This window comes from Cebus imitator, unplaced genomic scaffold (assembly GCF_001604975.1).
Source record: "Cebus imitator isolate Cc_AM_T3 unplaced genomic scaffold, Cebus_imitator-1.0 Scaffold169, whole genome shotgun sequence".
Taxonomy (NCBI): domain Eukaryota; kingdom Metazoa; phylum Chordata; class Mammalia; order Primates; family Cebidae; genus Cebus; species Cebus imitator.
The window spans coordinates 2,486,187-2,506,270 of record NW_016107484.1 but is presented as its reverse complement, the minus strand read 5'-3'; the positions used below and the strand labels follow the sequence as shown (position 1 = coordinate 2,506,270).

The window sequence follows — 20,084 nt, the reverse complement described above, 5'->3', positions numbered from 1 at the left end:
TGACCAGGATGGTCTCGATCTCTTGACCTCGTGATCCACCCGCCTCGGCCTCCCAAAGTGCTGGGATTACAGGCTTGAGCCACCGTGCCCGGCCCTATTTTTTTAATTTTTAGCAGAGATGAGGCCTTGCCATGTTGCCCAGGCTGGTCACAAACTCCTGGGCTCAAGCGATCCTCCAGCCTCAGCCTCCCAGAGTCCTGGGATTACAGGTGTGACCCACCACGCCTGGCCAGAAGTGTACTGTCTTATTGAACTGGATAATTCAGTATTATGGCTACAGTGTCATACAGTATTATAGAAGCATATGGATAATATCAATATGGATAATACTGGGGAAATTTCTGGAGGTCAGAAGTCGGAAATGGGTCTCACTGAGTTAAAATCAAGATGTGGGGAAGGCTCCACTCCTTTAGGGGGCTGCGGAGGAGGATCTGTTTCTTTGCCTTCCCCAGCTTGTGGACTCCTCATTCCCTGGCTCGTGGCCCCTTCCTCCGTCTGCAAAGCCAGCAGCGGGGCATCTTCCCATCTCCCTCACATTCCTCTAATGCTGACCTGCCTTCCTACCTCTCATGAAGACCCTGGGATGCCATCAGCCCACCAGATAACCCAGAATCATCACCCCATCTCAAGAGCCTTTTTTTTTTTGAGACACAGTTTCACTCTGTCACCCAGGCTGGAGTGCAGTGTAGCACAGTCTCTGCTCACTGCAACCTCTGCCTCCCAGGTTCAAGTGATTCTTGTGCCTCAGCCTCTTTAGTAGCTGAGATTTCAGGTGCGCACCACCACACTCACCTAATTTTTTAATTTTTAGTAGATAGAGTTTCACTGTGTTGGCCAGGCTGGCCTTGAACTCCTGACCTCAAATGATCCTCCTGCTTTGGCCTCCCAAAGTGCTGGGATTATAGATGTGAGCCACCATGCCCAGCCACAAAAGCCTTTTTTTAAATAAAAAAAAGATGGGATCTCGCTCTGTCACCCAGGTTGGAGTGCTGTGGCACAATCACAGCTCACTGCAGCCTCTACCTCCTGGGCTCAAGCGATCCTCCCACCTCAGGCTCCCAATAGCTGGGACTATAGGCATACGCTACCACACCCAGCTAATTTTTAAATTTTTTGTAGAGACAGGGTTTTGCCATGTTGCCGAAGCTGTTCTTGAACTCCTAGCCTAAAGCAGTGCTCCCACCTCAGCCCCCTAAATTACAGGTATGATAGGTATAACCCACCACACCATGCCTAAGTCCATAACTTAATCATCTCTGCACGGTCCCTTTTGCCATGTAAGGTAACATATTCTCGGGGACTAGGACCTGGATGACTTTGGGAGCTGTTACTCTGCCTGCCCCCGCCAGTTACACTTGACTAATATTCCCTGAACCCTCTGTAAGCCCAGCCGATGCCCGTTGGGAACAGAGAGGAACAGGGCTGGATGTGCCTCATTTGCTTCCAGGCCCCACCTGCTTGTGGGAAGGTCAGCATGCCTTCCCCATCCCTCCCCCACGACTGCCACCCCCCACCCTGCCCTTCACCTCCCCTGGTGACCTTGAACCGTCTGTGCCAATACTAGGCTATTACTCCTCTCGTCCCCAGTGCAACGGGTTCTGACAAAGGAGGTGGGTCTGAGAATTTCTTTAGCAGATGGACAGAGGCATGCCTAGCATGCGGCCACCTGGCCGCTTGTGATGGGTGGTAGGGATGGAACAGAGATTACACATTGTCAGTGCTTTCTGGTTGCTGGGCATGTGCCGGGCACTTTACTTATAGTAACTGTTTAATCCTCACACCCACCCTTCCTGGCAGATCTGACGCTCTTTTCCTCATTTCCAGGGCACCGGAAGGTTGAATAACTCGCCAGGGTCAGCTAGTAAGCAGTAGAAACAGGATTCAAACTCGGGTCAACAGGCTCCGGTGTCCATGCTTTGAACCACTATTTATTTTATTTTACATTTTTTGGGATGGCGTTTCACTCTGTGGCCCAGGCTGGAGTGCAATGGCTTGATCTTGGCTCACTGCAGCCTCTGCCTCCCAGGTTGAAGCAGTTCTCCCAACTCAGCCTCCTGAGTATCTGGGATTACAGGCACATACCACCATACCCAGCTAATTTTTGTATTTTTGTAGAGATGGGGTTTTGCCATGTTGACCAGGCTGGTCTTGAACTCCTGACCTCAGGTGATCCACCTGCCTCCCAAAGTGCTGGGATTGCAGGTGTAAGCCACTGTACCTGGCCTATTTTATTATTTTATTTTATTTTTTGAGATAGAATCTCACTCTGTGACCCAGGCTGGAGTACAATGGGTTGATCTCAGCTCACCGTAGCCTCCGCCTCCCAGGTACAAGCAATTCTCCTGCCTCGGCTTCCCAAGTAGCTGGGATTACAGGTGCCCACCACCACACCTGGCTAATTTTTTCTGTTTTTAGTAGAGATGGGGTTTTGCCATGTTGGCCAAGATGGTCTTGAACTCCTGACCTCAAGTGATCCGCCTGCCTTGGCCTGTCAAAGTGCTGGGATTCCAGGTGTGAGCAACTGCACCCTGCCACCATCAATTTTAGAACATTTTCATCACCCCCAAAAAGAAAATCTGTACCTGTTCACAGTCATTCTTCATGTCCCCTCTAGCACGCTGGCTCCAGACAACCACCAGTCTGCTTCCTTTCTCTCTCTCTCTCTCTTTTTCTTTTCTTCTTTCTTTTCCTTTTTCTCTTTTTCTTTCATGTTGAGACAGATTTTAGCTCTTGTTGCCCAGGCTGGAGTGCAGTGGCTCAGTCTCAGCTCACTACAACCTCCACCTCCTGGGTTCAAGCAATTCTCCTGCCTTAACCTCCCAAGTAGCTGGGACTACAGGCATGCACTACCATGTCTGGCTAATTTTTTGTATTTAGTAGAGACAGGGTTTCACCATGTTGGTCAGTCTGGTCTCGAACTCCTGACCTCAGGTGATCCACCCACCTCAGACTCCCAAAGTTCTGGGATTACAGGCGTGAGCCACCATGGCTGACCTATTTATATATGTATATTTTTTGAGATGGAATTTTGCCCTTGTTACCTAGGCTGGAATGCAGTGGTGCAATCTCGGCTGACTGCAACCTCCACCTCCTGGGTTTGAGCGATTCTCCAGCCTCAGCCTCCAGAGTAGCTGGGATTACAGGTGCCTACCACCACGCCAAGTTAATTTTTTTTTTTTTAATATTAAAAAAAGACGGGGTTTCACCATGTTGGTCACACTGGTCTTGAACTCCTGGCCTCAGGTGATCTGCCCACCTTGGCCTCCAAAGTGCTTGGATTACAGGCGTGAGCCACCACGCCCAGCCACCAAGCTAATTTTTATATTTTTAGTAGAGATGGGATTTCACCATGTTGGCCAGGCTGGTCTCAAACCTCTGACCTCAAGTGATCCACGCATCTCGGCCTCCCAAAGTGCTGGGATTACAGGCGTGAGCCACTGTGCCTGGCCCTACTTCCTATCTCTGTGGATTTGCTGATATTGGACATTTTCTAAAACTGATCATATAACATTTGACCTTTTGTGTCTGGCTTCTTTCCATAATGTTTTCAGGGTTCACCTATGTTGAAGCATATGTCAGACTTTCATTCCTTGTAGTGGCCAAATAATATTCCACTGTATGGATGTGCTGTTTCTGCATTTTGGCTACTAGGAATAATGCTATGAGGAGCATTCACCTGCACACGTTTTCATGTGGACATGTGTGGTCATACCTCTTGAGCTGATCCAAGGACTGGAATTGCGAGGTCCTATGGTAACTCTGTGTTAATGTTTTGCAAAACTGCCAGTGTTTTCCAAAATGTCTCCACCATTTTCCATTCCCACCAGCAGTGTGGGAGAGTTCCTGTTTCTTCCTCTCCTTGTCAGCACTTGTTATTGTCTGTTTCTTTGACTACAGTCACCCACAAAATAACTTTAATAGACTGATTTTATTTATTCTCACATTCACCTAGTGAGCCTTTGTTTTGGTTCCCCTACTGAGAGAAACTGAGGCTCAGGGTGGTCAGGTCAGTGGTTGAAGACCCTGTGGAGAGAGACCTGGATCAAATACCTAAGGAACTCCGGGGCAGGAGGACCCTGTCCGCCTCGGCATCCCCAGGATTTTCGAGCCCTCTGGCTCCCTTGGAGAGAGGTTTGTCCCAACTGTCCAGAGATCAAGGATGTGCCCCTAGAGGTTGAGAATGTTAGGACCCCCATATCCTGGGGCTGCTCTGTCTTCTCTGAAGAGAGCTCCAAGACATGGCACCAGCTTTATGGTTGTCCTTGGGGCAGTTCTAAGTGGGCCAGGTCCTCACAGCATAAACGCAGGCATCTGCCCCAAAGAGGGGTGCCTTCTGTTTCTTGCAAAAGTACCATATGGGACTCGTGGTGGCCTTGCCAGCCCACTTGCCTGATTCCCAGTTCTTACAAGGAAGGAGAAGGCCCAAAGTCCTGGCAACCCAAGCTGCCTTTAAGGGTCAGGGTGGGTAAGGCCGCTGCCCTGGGCAGGCAGTGACCCCGCACTGTCCCCTCGCCTTGGCAGGAGCTGGAGCTGGTGGAGGATGTGTGGCGAGGGGAGGCTCAGGACCTCCTCTCCCAGATCGCCCAGCTGCAGGAGGAGAACAAGCAGCTTATGACCAACCTCTCCCACAAGGACGTCAACTTCTCGGAGGAGGAGTTCCAGAAGCACGAAGGTAAGTGGGGGCCGGTGCCAATGCAAGGGACCGGCCGTTCCTTTTCTCATCGCCCACATCAGTGATTGTCGCCACTGCCCCTGGACATTGCTACGGTGCTGGCTGGTGCCCAAGGCCCTTTGCCTCCTGTGTCATGTTGATTTGCCCCGTAGCCCTGCCAGAGAAGCATCGTGTAGCCTCAGTTTACAGATGGTGACACAGAGATCCTTTCAGCAAACTGTCACAGCTTCCCCTCTGTTTGTGAGGTTCCTCTCTTGGCCCTGGGATACGTGTTAAACATGACAGAGACCCTGCCCTTGGGAAGCTTGTGTGCTTTGCAGAGGAGAAAGGGCGTTAAATGTAAACACACAGATGCCATAGGTCCGGGGGCAGCCATGCTCTGGGAGAGCTGCAGTCAGTGGGGCATGTGATGGAGTGACTTGGTAAGGGCGTCTTCAGATACAGTCATCAGGGAAGGCCTCCGACGAGGTCATGTTTGAGCCCTAATGGAGTAGCAGAGTGAGCCACTCACCTATCTGTGTTGTTGAGTGGGGAGGTTGGAGGGGGCAGTCATGCGAAGGTCCTGGGGACATGAGCATTCGAGGGAAACCAAGAAGGCCAGTGTAGGCGGGGTGTGGTGGCTCACACCTGTGATCCCAGCACTTTGGGAGGCTGAAGCAGGAGGATTACTTGGGAGTTTGAGACTAGCCTGGGCAACATAGTGAAACCTCATCTCTACTAAAATGTTTTTTAAAAAGTAGCCAGGTCTGGCCAGGCTCAGTGGCTCACCCCTGTAATCCCAGCACTTTGGGAGGCCGAGGTGGGCACATCCCAGACCCAGGAGTTTGAGACCAGCCTGGCCAACATGGTGAAACCCCGTCTCCACTAAAAATACAAAACAAATTAGTCAGGCATAGTGGTGGGCGCCTGTAATCCAAGCTACTTGGGAGGCTGAGGCAGGAGAATCACTTGGATCTGGGAGGTGGAGGTTGCAGTGAGCAGCCGAGATCACGCCATTGCACTCCAGCCTGGGTGACAGAGCAAGACTCCGTCTCAAAAACAATTAGCCAGGTCCAGTAGTGCACACCTGTAGTCTAAGCCACTTAGAAGGCTGAGGCGGGAGACTATCTTGAGCCCAGGAGGTCGAGGCTGCAGTGAGCTGAGATCATACCACTGCACTCCAGCCTAACGACAGTGAGACCATGTCAAAAAAATTAATAAAAAATAAAGAAGGCTAATGTATCAGAAGATGATTGAGTGGTTGGAGATGAGGTCACAAGGGTCAGGTCACGTGGCTCCTTAGAGGCCAAGGTTTGAATTTTATTCTAAGCCTGTGGTGGGAAGAGATTGGAGGCTCTTGTCACAGGCACACACTTACCAGTGAGTAACCTGGGATGGCATCCCAGACCTGAATGGCGCTGGAGCCCCTGAACTGTCACTCATCTGATAAGCTTCTCTGGTGCTGGGAAAAGGACAGACAGGCTACAAGATTCGGGCCAGGCAGGGCTGTGGGCGGCATCTGCTCTGCTCACTAAAGCAGGGTACCTCCTGCTGCTCACTCATCCCAAGGAATCTCAGGGTCATCGCTTCTGTCTCAGAAATTCCTTGGTTCACCACATGAGCCTCCTCCTCTTGTTTGATGGGATGGGGATGGACCTGGGGTGGGTGCTGAACTTCAGAACGTGTGGTTACCACTCTGCAGGATCAAGTATGGCACCGAAGGCCGGGCGCGGTGGCTCATGCCTGTAATCCCAGCACTTTGGGAGGCCGAGGCAGGTGGATCATTTGAGGTCAGGAGTTTGAGACCAGTCTGGCCAACATGGTGAAACCCCGTCTCTACTAAAAATACAAAAATTAGGCTGGGCGCAGTGGCTCACGCCCGTAATCCCAGCACTTTTGGGAGGCGGAGGCGGGTGAGTCATGAGGTCAAGAGATCGAGACCATCCTGTCCCACGTGGTGAAACCCCATCTCTACTAAAAATACAAAAATTAGCTGGGTGTGGTGGCGGGTGCCTGTAGTCCCAGCTCCTCAGGAGGCTAAAGCAGAAGAATCACTTGAACCCAGGAGGCGGAGGTTGCAGTGAGCTGAGATTGCACCACTGCACACCAGCCTGGGTGACAGCGAGATTATGTCTCAAAAAAACAAAAAATTAGCCTATTGTGGTGGCACACACCTGTTCTTAGTGATTTGGGAGGCTAAGGCACGAGATTCAATTGAACTCGGGAGGTGGAGGTTGCAGTAAGCTGAGATTGCATAACTGCATTGCAGCCTGGGTGATAGAGCAGGACTCTGTCTCAAAAAAAAAAAAAATGTATATATGGCACTGAAAAGGACCGTGGGAACCAAGGAAAAAGGAAAAGTTTGATCCAGGTCTGGGTTCTCTTTTCCTTGGATTTCCTTTGTTAAGAAATAATTAGTAACAATGAAAACAAAAGTTTTCCTGGTTGTATGCACTGTCTCTGGAGCCAGGCAGCCCAGGTTTGAGTCCTGAACCTGAAACCTCCCTGCTATGTGACTTTGATCAAGTCACATGACCTTCATGTGCCTCAGTTGCTCCCCATGTAAAAATGGGGGAAATGGCCATACCTTCCTCATAAACTTGTCATGAGGGTAAAATCAGTGAATCTGTACAGACTGCTTAGAATCTTACCTGGTACATAGAAAATGCTCAGCAAGTATTAGCTAGTATTACTATGGGTTATCATGATCCAGTTCAGTATACTTATTCAATAGATGAGAAAAGTGTAGACAGAGAGGGAGAGTGATTTGCCCAAGGTCACACAGCAAGTTAGTGGCAGAGTCAGAAGTGGGACCCAGATCGGCTGAAATCAGCTCCCTGAAGGAAGGCATATGTCTCTCTCGGACCCCTTGACCCAGGGCTGCAGGAGACCATGTGGGTGAGGCTGGGAGGAGACTGAAACTGTGCCCACCATGGATTGGGCTGCTGTGGCGTTCCACCGCCCGGGAGCTTACCACAGACAGAGGGCTGCCATGCGTTCCTTTGGTCACCCTTTGTCTCTGTTATCTCTGATGGAGTGCCTGCTCTGGGCTTCGCCAGGTTGAAGGCTGGGCAGGGAGGCACAGGCTGGGGCCTGGATCTTCCTGCTGCGGTGACTTGGACATTAGAAAGTTTTCTAGCAGCAAAGTCAGCCTGGGCCTGGAGGACTCTGAAATCCTGTCCCAATTTCCTTCAGAAGCCCAAGAAAGAGGACTTTTTTTTTTTTTTTTTTTTTGCCGTGCAGAAGCTATGGAGTTTGATTAGGTCCCATTTGTCTTGTTCTCACTATTTCTATATTTTTTTTTTGGGATGGAGTCTCACTCTGTCACCCACGCTGGATTGCAGTGGTGCAATCTCGGCTCACTGCAACCTCTGCCTCCCAGGTTCACATAATCCTCTCACCTCAGCCTCTTAAGTAGCTGGGACTACAAGCACATGCCACCACGTCCAGCCAATATTTATATTTTTAGTAGAGACGAGATTTTACCATGTCGACCAGGCTAGCCTTGAAGTTCTGACCTCAGGTGATCTGCCAACCTTGGCCTCCCAAAGTGCTGAGATTACAGGCGTGAGCCACTGTACCCAGCCATGTTTGTTTTTTGAGAAAAAAGTCTACTAAAAATATAAAAATTAGCCAGGCGTGGTGGTGCATGCCTGTAATCCCAACTACTCGGGAGGCTGAGGCAGGAGAATCGCTTGAACCCAGGAGGCGGAGGTTGCGGTGAGTCAAGGTGGCACCACTGCACTCCAGCCTGGGTGACAGAGTAACACCCTGTCTCTAAATAAATAAATAAAGTGTGCAATTCAGCCAGGCGCGGTGGATCATGCCTGTAATCTCAGAACTTTGGGACGCTGAGGCAGGAGGATCTTTTGAGCTCAGGAGTTTGAGATCAGCCTGGGCAACATAGTGACACCTTGTTTCTTTAAAACAAAAAAAGAAGGAAAAAATATTTAAATGTACAATTCAGTGATTTTTAGTGTATTCACAGATTAGTGCAGCCATCACCACAATTTCAGAACATTTTTTTTTATCTCCAAAAGAAACACCATACTCCAATCCCATCCCACCCCCACCCCCAGCGGTAAGCACCCACTCATCTGCTTTCTGTCTGTGTTTGCCTATGGGGACATTTCATATAACGGAGCCATACGCTGTGCGGTCTTTGTGACTGGCTTCTTTCATTTGGCATCATGTTTTCAGGGTTCATCCACATTGTCATTGTAGTGTATGTCAGGCTTCATTCCTTTTTTTTTTTTCCTCTGTGGCCCAGGCTGGAGTGCAGTGGCACAATCTCAGCTCACTGCAGCCTCTGCTTCCCAGGTTCAACTGATCCTCTCACCTCAGCCTCCTGAGTAGCTGGGACCACAGGTGTGCCCCACCACGCCCAGCTAATTTTTGTGTTTTTAGTAGAGACGGGGTTTCGTCATCTTGGCCAGGCTGGTCTTAAACTCCCAACCTCCAGTGATTGCCCACCTTGGCCTCCCAAAATGCTGGGATTGTAGGCATGAGCCACTGCACCTGGCCTTTCCTTTTCATGTCTGAATCATATTCCATTCTATGGCTATACCACATTTTGTTTACCCACTCACCTGTGGATGGACTTGTGACACGTCACCACCTTTTGGCTGTTGTGAACCGTGCTGCTGTGAACATTGTGTTCAAGCTTTGGTGTGGACCTATGTTTTCAGTTCTGTGGGGTGTATACCTGGGAGTGGAATTGCTGGGCCATAGGGGAACTATGTTAAACTTCCAACACTTCTGCAGGGCGTCCAGAGGCCTCAGTGACCCACGGGCGCTGGACCTCAGGGCTCCGAGCCGCTTCGTACACATCGGTGCACGCATGCTCATAGTGCCCTCCATGTGGGGAGCTTTGCTTTGCCTCCACAGCCTTCCAGATCCCTGCTGGGCTTGTCATGAATCAGCCCACACGTGAGCGATCTGAGACACACTTAAATGGCATCTAGCGTGGGTCTGGCTCCCAAAGGGTTAGCTCAGGAGGCACACAGCGGCAAACCCCACTCCCCCGCCTGAGAGGAGAGACCCAGCAGATGCCAGGCGTGCCTTTCGTGGTTATTTTTATTTTGCATGGGAAACCATGGGAACAAGGACAAAAGCATGCCTTCCACCTGTGAGGGGAATAGACCTGGGGCAGACGAGGTCCCTGGGAGAAGTTGAAGCCCAGGAAGTGAGGGCTGAGCATATGCCGGGCAGAGGCCAGGGGCAGACTGAGGACTTAGGGGTGCAGTCGTCTGATTCCTGTGTGGGGGGTGAGGGGTGCTGAGAGGAGCCAGCCCTGCATGGAACAGTGTGGCTTTCCCAGTAGTTCATCCAGGGCACTGTGCTCAGAGGCACCTGGCAGGCTCCTCTACCCCTGGAAGTCTCCAGATCAAAAAGCGCTTCCTTGCCGGCTGCTGTGGAAATGTAGCTTGTCAGCTGGAGGGCAGCGCACAGAAACTTGTTAGCACATGCAGAAAAGAACTACAGGTATGCAAGCCATCGCGCTGGGAATGCGATATACAGATTTGCTCATGGGTCTGGAAAAAAATCTTTGGGCTCTAAAGGAACAGCTCAGTCACCAGGGGAGGAGGAAGACTGACCACATTGTCATTGTCTGAAGGGCATTACAGAACAACACTGTGCAATAAAAGAGGAGTAACTGGCATTCTTCTGCTTGGCACATTAGAAAAAGTAAAAAGAAACAGATGAAAGTAATTTCTTTTTCTTTTCTTTTTTTTTTTTTTTTATCATTTTTGATGTGGAGTTGTCTTGCTCTGTTGCAGTGGTGTGATCTCGGCTCCACACAACCTCCACCTCCCAGGTTCAAGTGATTCTCCTGCCTCAGCTTCCCGAGTAGCTGGGACCACAGATGCATGCTATCATACCCGGCTAATTTTTGTATTTTTAGTAGAGATGGGATGTCACTATATTGGTCAGGCTGGTCTTGAACTCCTGACCTCGTGATCCGCTCGCTTCAACCTCCCAAAGTGCTGGGATTATAGGCATGAGCCACTGTGCGTGGCTTTTTTTTTTTTTTTTTTTTTTTTTGAGATGGAGTCTCCTTCTGTTTCCAAGGCTGGAGTGCAGTGGCATTATCTTGGCTCACTGCAACCTTCGCCTCCTGGGTTCACGCGATTCTCCTGCTTCAGCCTCCCGAGTAGCTGGGACTACAGGCGTATGCCACCATGTCCTGCTAATTTTTTTGTATTTTTAGTAGAGATAGGGATTCACTGTGTTAGCCAGGATGGTCTCCACCTCCTGACCTCGTGATCTGCCCACCTTGGCCTCCCAAAGTACTGGCCAAAGTACAGGCATGAGCCACCGTGCCCGGCCGGCAATGTGTATTTTATGCTCGAATGTCCATTTGGATGGGCCCCATTTTAAGTGCTCAGTGGCTGCCGGTGGCTGACGAATTGGACACACAGGACTCAGCCAGTGCTCTCAAGTGCAGTGGCTCATGCCTGTTATTCCAGCAGTTTGGGAGATTGAGGTGGGTGGATCACATGAGACCAGGAGTTCGAGACCAGCCTGGGCAAAGTGGTGAAGCCCCATCTCTACAAAAATATGCAAAAAGTAGCCAGATGTGGTGGTATGCCACATAAACCGGGAGGTGGAGGTTGCAGTGAGCTGAGATTGCGCCACTGCACTCCAGCCTGGGCAACAGAGTGAGACTCTCTCGAAAAAAAAAAAAAAAAAATTGCTGTTCAGTCTCTCTCTGGGTCTTTCTCCCTGTGTTTGCTGTGTCGGCCTCTTGGAGGCTGTCATAACAAATGACCACAAACTGGGTGGCGGGAAGCAGTTTATTCTCACAGTTTGGAGACCAGAGGTGCATAGTCGGGAGTCAGCAAGGCCGTGCTCTCTCCAGCCCCTCTCAGGAGGAGTCCCATCTTGCCTCTGCCGGCTGCCGGAATCCTCGCCTGTGGCTACACCATCCCAGTCTCTGCCTCTGTGGCCACACTTCTCACTCTCCTTTATCTCCCTCTCCTTTATCTTTTGTTGTTTAATGGTTTTTTTTGTTTATTTGTTTTTTTGTTTTGAGATAGGGTCTCACTTTGTCCCCCAGGCTGGAGTGCAGTGGTGCGATCTCAGCTCACTGCAACCTCTGCCTCCCGTGCTCAGGTGATCCTCCTGCCTCCCAAGTAGCTGGGACTACAGGCATGTGCTACCACGTCCAGCTAATTTTTGTACTTTTTGTAGAGACAGGGTTTCACCATGTTGCCCAGGCTGGTCTGGAACTCCTGGGCTCAAGTGATCCACCTGCCTTGGTTGCCTGAAGTGCGGGGATTACAGGTGTGAGCCACCGCATTCAACCTCCTTTGTCTTATGAGGACAACAGGCATTGGATTTAGGGCATAACCCTCATTCACCGTGACTTCATCTTAACTAATTACATCTGCAAATACCCTGTTTTCAAATAAGGCTGCATTCTGAGGTTCTGGGTCCCTGGGATTACAGCAATCTAGAACCACCATGCCTGGCACTGTCTAGGTCAGATTCTTCCAGAAGGGGATCCTGAGACAAGGATTCTCACGAAACTGACTTATGAAAGAAGCACGCCCAGAGGGGAGGGAGAAGAGGAAGCAGGACAAGGAAAGCAAGAGGAAGCTGAGCAGGGCCACGATCTCTGCAGAGTCCCGGAGTCTGGAATGTAACTTACACCTCAGGGTTATCCTGCCCTTAGGCAAGGAGCTAGACTTCCAGTGTAGAGCCTGTCAGCCAGGATGTCTGTGGTAGCAAAGGCACATCAAAGAGCTGCGGTGTAAACACAGGCCCAGGTGATCTGAGGCCAACTTCGGGGGAAATGTGAGCTGTCATCATCATTCCCACATGGAAGGTGCCTTGCTGCCTCTGATGGGCTGAAAAACACGCTGGTCTGGTATGAAGAGATCCAGATTACAGCTCCCACATGACCACTAAATAGCAGTGAGATTTCAGCCAAGTTGCTCAATCATCTCAGGGCATTTTCCTTTTTTTTTTTTTGAGACGGAGTTTTGCTCTTGTTGCCCAGGTGCAATGGAGCAATCTCGGCTCACCGCAACCTCCACCTTCTGGGTTCAAGCAATTCTCCTGCCTCAGCCTTCTGAGTAGCTGGGATTAAGGTATGTGCACCATGCCCGGCTACTTTTGTATTTTTAGTAGAGACGGGGTTTCTCCATGTTGGTGAGTCTGGTCTCAAACTTCTGACCTCAGGTGATCCGTCCACCTCAGCTTCCCAAAGTGCTGGGATTACAGGTGTGAGCCACTGTGCCTGGACTGGTATTTGGCTTAAAAAAAAACACCATAGGCTGGGCACAGTCGCTCATGCCTGTAATCCCAGCACTTTGGGAGGCCGAGGCAGGAGGATGATGAGGTCAAGAGATGGAGACCATCCTGGCCAGGAAGGTGAAACTTCATCTCTACTAAAAATACAAAAATTAGCTGGACATGGTAGTGTACACCTGTAATCCCAGCTACTCAGGAGGTTGAGGCAGGAGAATCACTTGAACCCGCGACATGGAGGTTGCAGTGAGTTGAGATCACGCCATTGCACTCCAGCCTGGTGACAGAGCAAGACTCTGTCTCAAGACAAAACAAAACGAAAAACAAAAAAGCACCCTAGTACATATTTACTCTTACTGTGTAAGAGTCAAATAAAACGTGCCACCCCCCTTTTGTCACCCCCACTGCACTGCCAAAGGGAAAACCTTCCCTTTCCATGTATCTACACAGAAATTCTGTGTTTAGTTTTTTTTTCTTAATAAAAGAGTTTATGCTATATGAATTGTTACTTGTCCTGTTTAATTTGTCCTGTTTACTTTATAAAATTAAATACTTTGGGAGTCTGAGGCAGGAGGATTGCTTGAGACCAGGAATTTGAGACCAGTCTGGGCAACATAGTAAGACCCTGTCTCTACAAAAAATTTTTAAAGTTAGCCATGCATGGTGGTGCGCACCTGTAGTCCCAGCTACTCAGGAGGCTCAGGTGGGAGAATCTCTTGAGCCCAGGAGGTCAAGGCTGCAGTAGCCTGATTGCACCACTGCACTCTAGCCTGGGCAACAGAGCAAGAGCCTGTCTTTTTTTATAAAAAAAAGTATTTATATATTTATTGTTTTGATTGTCTTTTTTTTTTTTATTGAGGTGAAATCACATAATATACAATTAACAGTTTTAAAGTGTGCAATTCAGTAGCATGTAGTATATCACTTAATTTATTCACAGTGGGCCAGGTGTGGTGGATCATGCCTGTAATCCCAGCAGTTTGGGAATCTGAGGCAGGCGCATCACTTGAGGTCAGGAGTTTGAGACCAGCTGGCCAACATGGTGAAACGTTGTCTCTACTAAAAATACAAAAATTAGCCAGGCGTGCTGGCATGTGCCTGTAATCCCAGGTACTTAAGAGGCTGAGGCAGGAGAATCGCTTGAACCCAGGAGTCAGAGATTGCAGTGAGCCAACATGGAGAAACCCATCTCTACTGTTGCACGACTGTACTCCAGCCTGGGCGACAGAGTGAGACTCTGTCTCAAAAAAAAATTTTTTTTTGGCTGGGCACAGTGGCTCACGCCTGTAATCCCAGCACTTTGGGAGGCCGAGGCGGGCGGATCACCTGAGATCGGGAGTTCAAGACCAGCCTGACCAATGTGGAGAAACCCCCGTCTCTACTAAAAATAAAAAATTAGCCAGGCATGGTGGCGTGCGCCTGTAGTCCCTGCTACTTGGGAGGCTGAGGCAGGAGAATCACTTGAACCTGGGAGGCGGAGGTTGCGGTGAGCCGAGATCGTGCGATTGCTCTCCAGCCTGGGTAACAAGAGCAAAACTCCGTCTCAAAAAAAAAAAAAAAAAAAAAAACTCTGTCTCAAAAAAAAATTTTTTTTTTAATTAATCACAGTGTTGTTCAAGCATCACCTGTTTTGTTCCAAAACATTTTCCCCACCTTCCTCAGGTGACTCTGCACCTGTTGGGTGTCTCCGCAGCCCCTCGTCTCTGCCCTCCCTCCCTGCAGGTAGAGCCCCTGGCAGCCTCTCATCTGCTTTCTGCTTCTGTGGATTTGCCTGTTCTGGACATTTCCTGTCAGTGGAATCACACTGTATGCAACCTTGGGTTCTGGCCTTTCACCCGCAGCGTTTTGGAGGTTCTTCCATGTGGTAGCAGAGCTGCTGTCCTTGTTACGGCTGAACCGATCCCCACTGTGTGGACAGACTGCATTGTGTTTATGCATTCTCAGCTGGGGGACCTTGGGTTGCTTCCATCTCTGAGCTGTTGTGAATAGTGCTGCTGTGAACCTTGTCACTTAACAGTCTATCTCAGCGTTTTCAGCGGCACATCGTGTCCCATGGTCGGCAACTGCCTGGACAGTGCCTTGCTGGTGGCTGCTGTGGCTGGCCACAGACCAGCTTCTCTATCGTAACCCTGCCCAAGTGTCTCTTTTTTTGAGATGGAGTCTGTTGCCCAGGATGGAGTGCATGATCTCAGCTCACTGCAACCTCCGCCTCCTGGGTTCAAGTGATTCTCCTGCCTCAGCCTCCCAAGTAGCTGGGGTTACAGACGTGCGCCACAACACCCAGCTAATTTTTGTATTTTTAGTAGAGACAGGGTTTCACCATGTTGGCCAGGATGGTCTCCATCTTCTTGACCTCCTGCCTCAGCCTCCCAAAGTCCTGGGATTACAGGTGTGAGCAACCGCACCCGGCCCCTTCAAATCTAGGTCCCCGGATCCCGAATTGCTGGTGTCTGTGATGGCTGACCACCCTGCCAGCTTTGAACAGTGTCTGTTAAGAATACTTGGGCTTCTTTGAGTTCTCCAAAGCACTCTTGCACTTTCTCTTAGTGGTGACCTGTGAAGCGGGGAGGTCTGCTCTTTCTGTGGCAGAATAAAATGACAGCCACCACTTAGAGACACTTAGACACTTTGGCCCTGGGCCCCTCTGTTGTGAGCACTTCACGTAGATGAAACGTACAGGCCTCTCAAGAGGGAACCGGGGCCTTAGGGGAAAGCAGCTAAGAGGCGAAGCTGCGATTGGAGGCCCGGCTCTCGCCCTGGTCCCATCGCTCCTACAGCTGCTGCCCCGGAGGGTGCCCTGGCTGCTGGGTTCTGCACAGACCCAGGCACCCCTGTCTCCACAGGCTTGCCTCCCTCTCTACCTCCCCAGGAGCCAAGGCCGCCCCAGCAGGGAGGAAATGAGTGGGTGATGGTGCCCCGGCCAGGGCATGTGGGGACAGGTAAAGTGGGGGCAGGGGGGGACTTTGTGGCTTTGGCACTGACTGTCTACAGGGGACTTCAGCCTCCAAACACACACATCACACACATACATCACACACAGACACACATCACTCACACACAGACACACACACATGCCACATAGACACACACAGAGACACACATACATATGCCATACACACACCACACACAGACACACATGCCACACACAGACACACATATGACACACACATGACACACATATGCCACGTACACACACAGACACACCACACAGACACACACACGCCACATACACAGACACACACACATACCTCACACTCAAACCACATACACACAGACCTCACACCCCACACACACACACACTCACACTGCACATACCACAGGCTCACACACCATACACAGACCTCACATTCACACCACACACACACAAACACACACACACACACATACCACATACATAGACCTCACACACCACACACACACACCTCACACTCACATCACACACACACCTCACACACCACACACACAGACCTCACACACACCACACGCAGACCTCACACTCACACTACATACACCACACACACATATACACCACACTCACACCACACACACATACACCACACAGACACAAACCTCACATTCACCCACAGATCTTACACAGACCTCACACACACAGGCCTCACACATCACACTCATACCACATACACGTACACCACACACACACAGACCTCACATACACACACACACACACACACACACACACACACACACATACACAGACCTCACACTCCCCCCGCCACACACAGACCTTGCCATGTGCCGGAGGTGTCAGCCGTATCTCCGGGTCCTACCAGTTAAACCCAGCACTGCTCTGCAGAAGTGGCCCTGGGGGCACAGAGAGGAGAGAGGGCACAGGCGGCCCCCAAGTGGCCCGGGGATCCTTCACAGGACCGGTGGCCAGAGGCAGGAGAGCAGGGCTGAGGGAGGCGCCTGGAGAGGGTCCACTTCACTGCTGTAGGCAGGGGCCCCAGCTTGGTCGCTGGTTCTGTGCTTAGAGAAAGGGGACGCAGAGCAATGCCTGCTGCTGCTTGCTGACATCTTGCCCTGCCCTGCCCTGCCCAGGGGTCCGGGGGGGGCCTTCCCACATCCCCAAGTCTTCCTCATCGGGAGCCCCTGCCCCATGAGGGCCTGGCCTCGGCTCTGGGCCAGGTTGACCTCATCTACCCCGTCAGCGGGCGGAGATCAGTTGTCCCTGCTAGATTTTCTTATCTTTTCCTTTTAAACAATCCGGTGGGGCCGGGCTCGGTGGCTCACGCCTGTAATCCTAACACTTTCAGAGGCCGAGGTGGGTGGATCACCTGACACTCACACACCACACAGAGGTCAGGAGTTCAAGACCAGCCTGGCCATCATGGTGAAACCCCATCTTTGGGAAAAAAAAAAAAAGAATAAAAAACAACAATCCGGTGGAAAACACGTCGCAGAACTGCCCCCTGCAATGCACAGGGTAGTGGTGTTTACTGCGTGCACGAGGGTAGACAGTAGATGCAGGTCGCTTTCATCTGGCCACACGGAAGCCCCACATCCATCAGTAGCAACCCCCGCCAGCTCCGGCATGCTGCTTCCTGCCTCTGTGGGTTTGACTTCTCCAGGGAGCTCCTCCTATAAGTGGAATCAGACAGCGTTTGTCCCTTGTGCCTGGCTTTTTCATGGAGCATAAGGTCTTCAGGGTTCATCCATGTGGCAGCATGTGACAGGATTTCCTTCCTTTTTTTTTTTTTGAGCCGGAGTTTCGTTCTTGTTGCCCAGGCTGGAATGCAATGGCACAATCTTAGCTAACTGTAACCTTTGCCTCCTGGATTCAACTGATTCTCCTGCCTCAACCTCCCGAGCAGCTGGGATTACAGGCACGCACCACCACGCCTGGCTAATTTTGTATTTTTAGTAGAGATGGGGTTTTGCCGTGTTGGTCAGGCTGGTCTTGAACTCCCAACCTCAGGTGATCCACCCACCTCAGCCTCCCAAAGTGCTGGGATTACAGGCTTGAGCCACTGTGCCCGGGTGATCCTTCCTTTTTTAAGGCCGAGTAACATTCCATTGTACGGACAGACCATATTTTCTTTATGCATTCACCTGTTGATGGACATTTAGCTTGCTTCCACCTCTTGGCTATTGTTTGTTTGTTTTCAGACCGAGTCTGGCTCTGTTGCCCAGGCTAAAGTGCAGTGGCACAGTCTAGGCTTACTGCAACCTCTGCCTTCGGGGTTTAAGTGATTTCTGGCTCACTTTTGTAGTTTTAGTAGAGACAAGGTTTTACCATGTTGGCCAGGATGGCCTCCAATTCCTGACGTCAAGTGATCCACCCTCCTCAGCCTCCTAAAATGCTAGGATCACAGGTGTGCGCCACCACGCCCGGCCTTGGCTGTTGTTTTTTTAACAACATTTTTTTTTTTTTTTTTTGAGATGGGGTTTCACTTTGTCGCCCAGGTGGAGTGTAGCAATGCATCATTGCTCATCGCAGCTTCTAACTCCTGGGCTCAAGTGATCCTCCCACCTGTCCTTCCAAAGTGCTGTGATTACAGGCAAGAGCACTGTGCCCAGCCTTAGCATTTTAAATTGAGGTATAACTTAGAGTGAACGCATTTTTTTTTTTTTTTTAAGGCAGAGTCTTGCACTGTCGCCCAGGCTGGAGTACAGTGGTGAGATCTCAGCTCACTGCAACCTCTGCCTCCCAGGCTCAAGCGATTCTCCTGCCCCAGCCTCCAGAGTAGCTGGGATTACAGGCGCCCACCACCAAGCCCAGCTGATTTTTTGTATTTTTAGTAGAGACAGGGTTTCACTATGTTGGCCAGGCTGGTCTCGAGCTCCTGACTTCGTGATTCGCCCACCTCAGCCTCCCAAGGTGCTGGGATTGCAAGCATGAGCCACCACACCCGGCCCAAATTGACCACATTTTAAGTGTATGGTTCTATGAATTTTTGCATGTATGTTCAGATCAGGATAGAGAATAGTTCAACACCCCAGACTGCACCTTCTCGTCCCGTCCCAGACAAAACTTCACAGGATCACCCTGACTCTGATCTCTGTCTCCAGAGCTTAATTCAGCCTTGTTTTGAACCACATATACATGGAATCATACAGTGTTTGGTTTTTGGAAATTGAGAACTCGTAAGAGTCACCCTTTTAAATGTGGACCCATCAGGGAGTGGGCTTTTTGCTTTTGTGAGACAGGGTTTCTCTGTTGCCCAGGCTGAAGAGCAGTGGCACAATCAGAGCTGACTGTAGCCTTGAACTCCCCAACTCAGGTGATCCTCCCATCTCATCTTCCCAAGTAGCTGGGACGATAGGCACGGGCCACTATGCTGGCTAATTTTGTGTTTTTAGTAGAGACAGGGTTTCACAATGTTGGCCAGGCTGGTCTCGAACTCCTGACCTCAAGTGATCTGCCCACCTTGGCCTCCCAAAGTGCTGGGATTACAGGTGTGAGCCACCACGCCCGGTCCTACTCAGTGGTTTCACAAAGTTGTGTGAAACCAGCCTGGGCAACAGAGGGACACTCTGTCTCAAAATAAACAAACAAAAAGCAGCTATTCACAAAGTTGTGCAACTATCGCTACTGTCTGGTTTTTGGAAAATTTTGTCATCCTGGAATCAAACCCCTTATTCCCCCCAGCCCTACGCAACCACTGGTCTTTCTGCCTCTGTGGACTGACGTATTCTGGACATTTTATATGGATGGAGCCGCACAGCATTCGTCCTTTTGCGCCTGGCCTTCACTCAGCGTCATGTTTTCAAGCTTTATTCATGTTGTAGCATGAATCAATGCTTCATTCCTTTTTAGGGCTGAATAATAATCCATTGTAAAAATGTATCACAGCTGGGCACAGTGGCTCATGCCTGTAATCTCAGCACTTTGGGAGGCCAAGGTGGGCAGATCATTTGAGGTCAGGAGTTTGAGGCCAGCCTGGCCAACATGGTGAAACCCTGTCTCTACTAAAAACACAAAAATTAGCCGGCGTGGTGGCACATGCCTGTAATCCCAGCACTCAGTAGGCTGAGTCAGGAGAACCGCTTGAACCCAGGAGGTGGAGGTTGCAATAAATGGAGATCACACAATTGCACTCCAGCCTGGGCCACAGAGTAAGGCTACATCTCAAGAAAAAAAAGAGGGGGGCCGGGCACGGTGGCTCATGTGCCCAGCACTTTGGGAGGTTGAGGCAGGCGGATCATGAGGTCAAGA

General features: G+C 50.4%; 1 protein-coding gene across 4 annotated transcripts in view; it reads left to right on the top strand.

Annotated features, from left to right (window-relative positions):
- Positions 1 to 20,084, top strand: part of RILPL1 (Rab interacting lysosomal protein like 1) — a 59,934-nt gene that overhangs the window by 5,520 nt on the left and 34,330 nt on the right. For all 4 annotated transcript variants that reach the window (XM_017544388.1, XM_017544387.1, XM_017544389.2 and 1 more), the window contains exon 2: positions 4,522 to 4,672. In XM_017544388.1, coding sequence (XP_017399877.1) covers positions 4,522 to 4,672 — 151 coding nt within the window. The remainder of the gene's footprint in view (positions 1 to 4,521; positions 4,673 to 20,084) is intronic.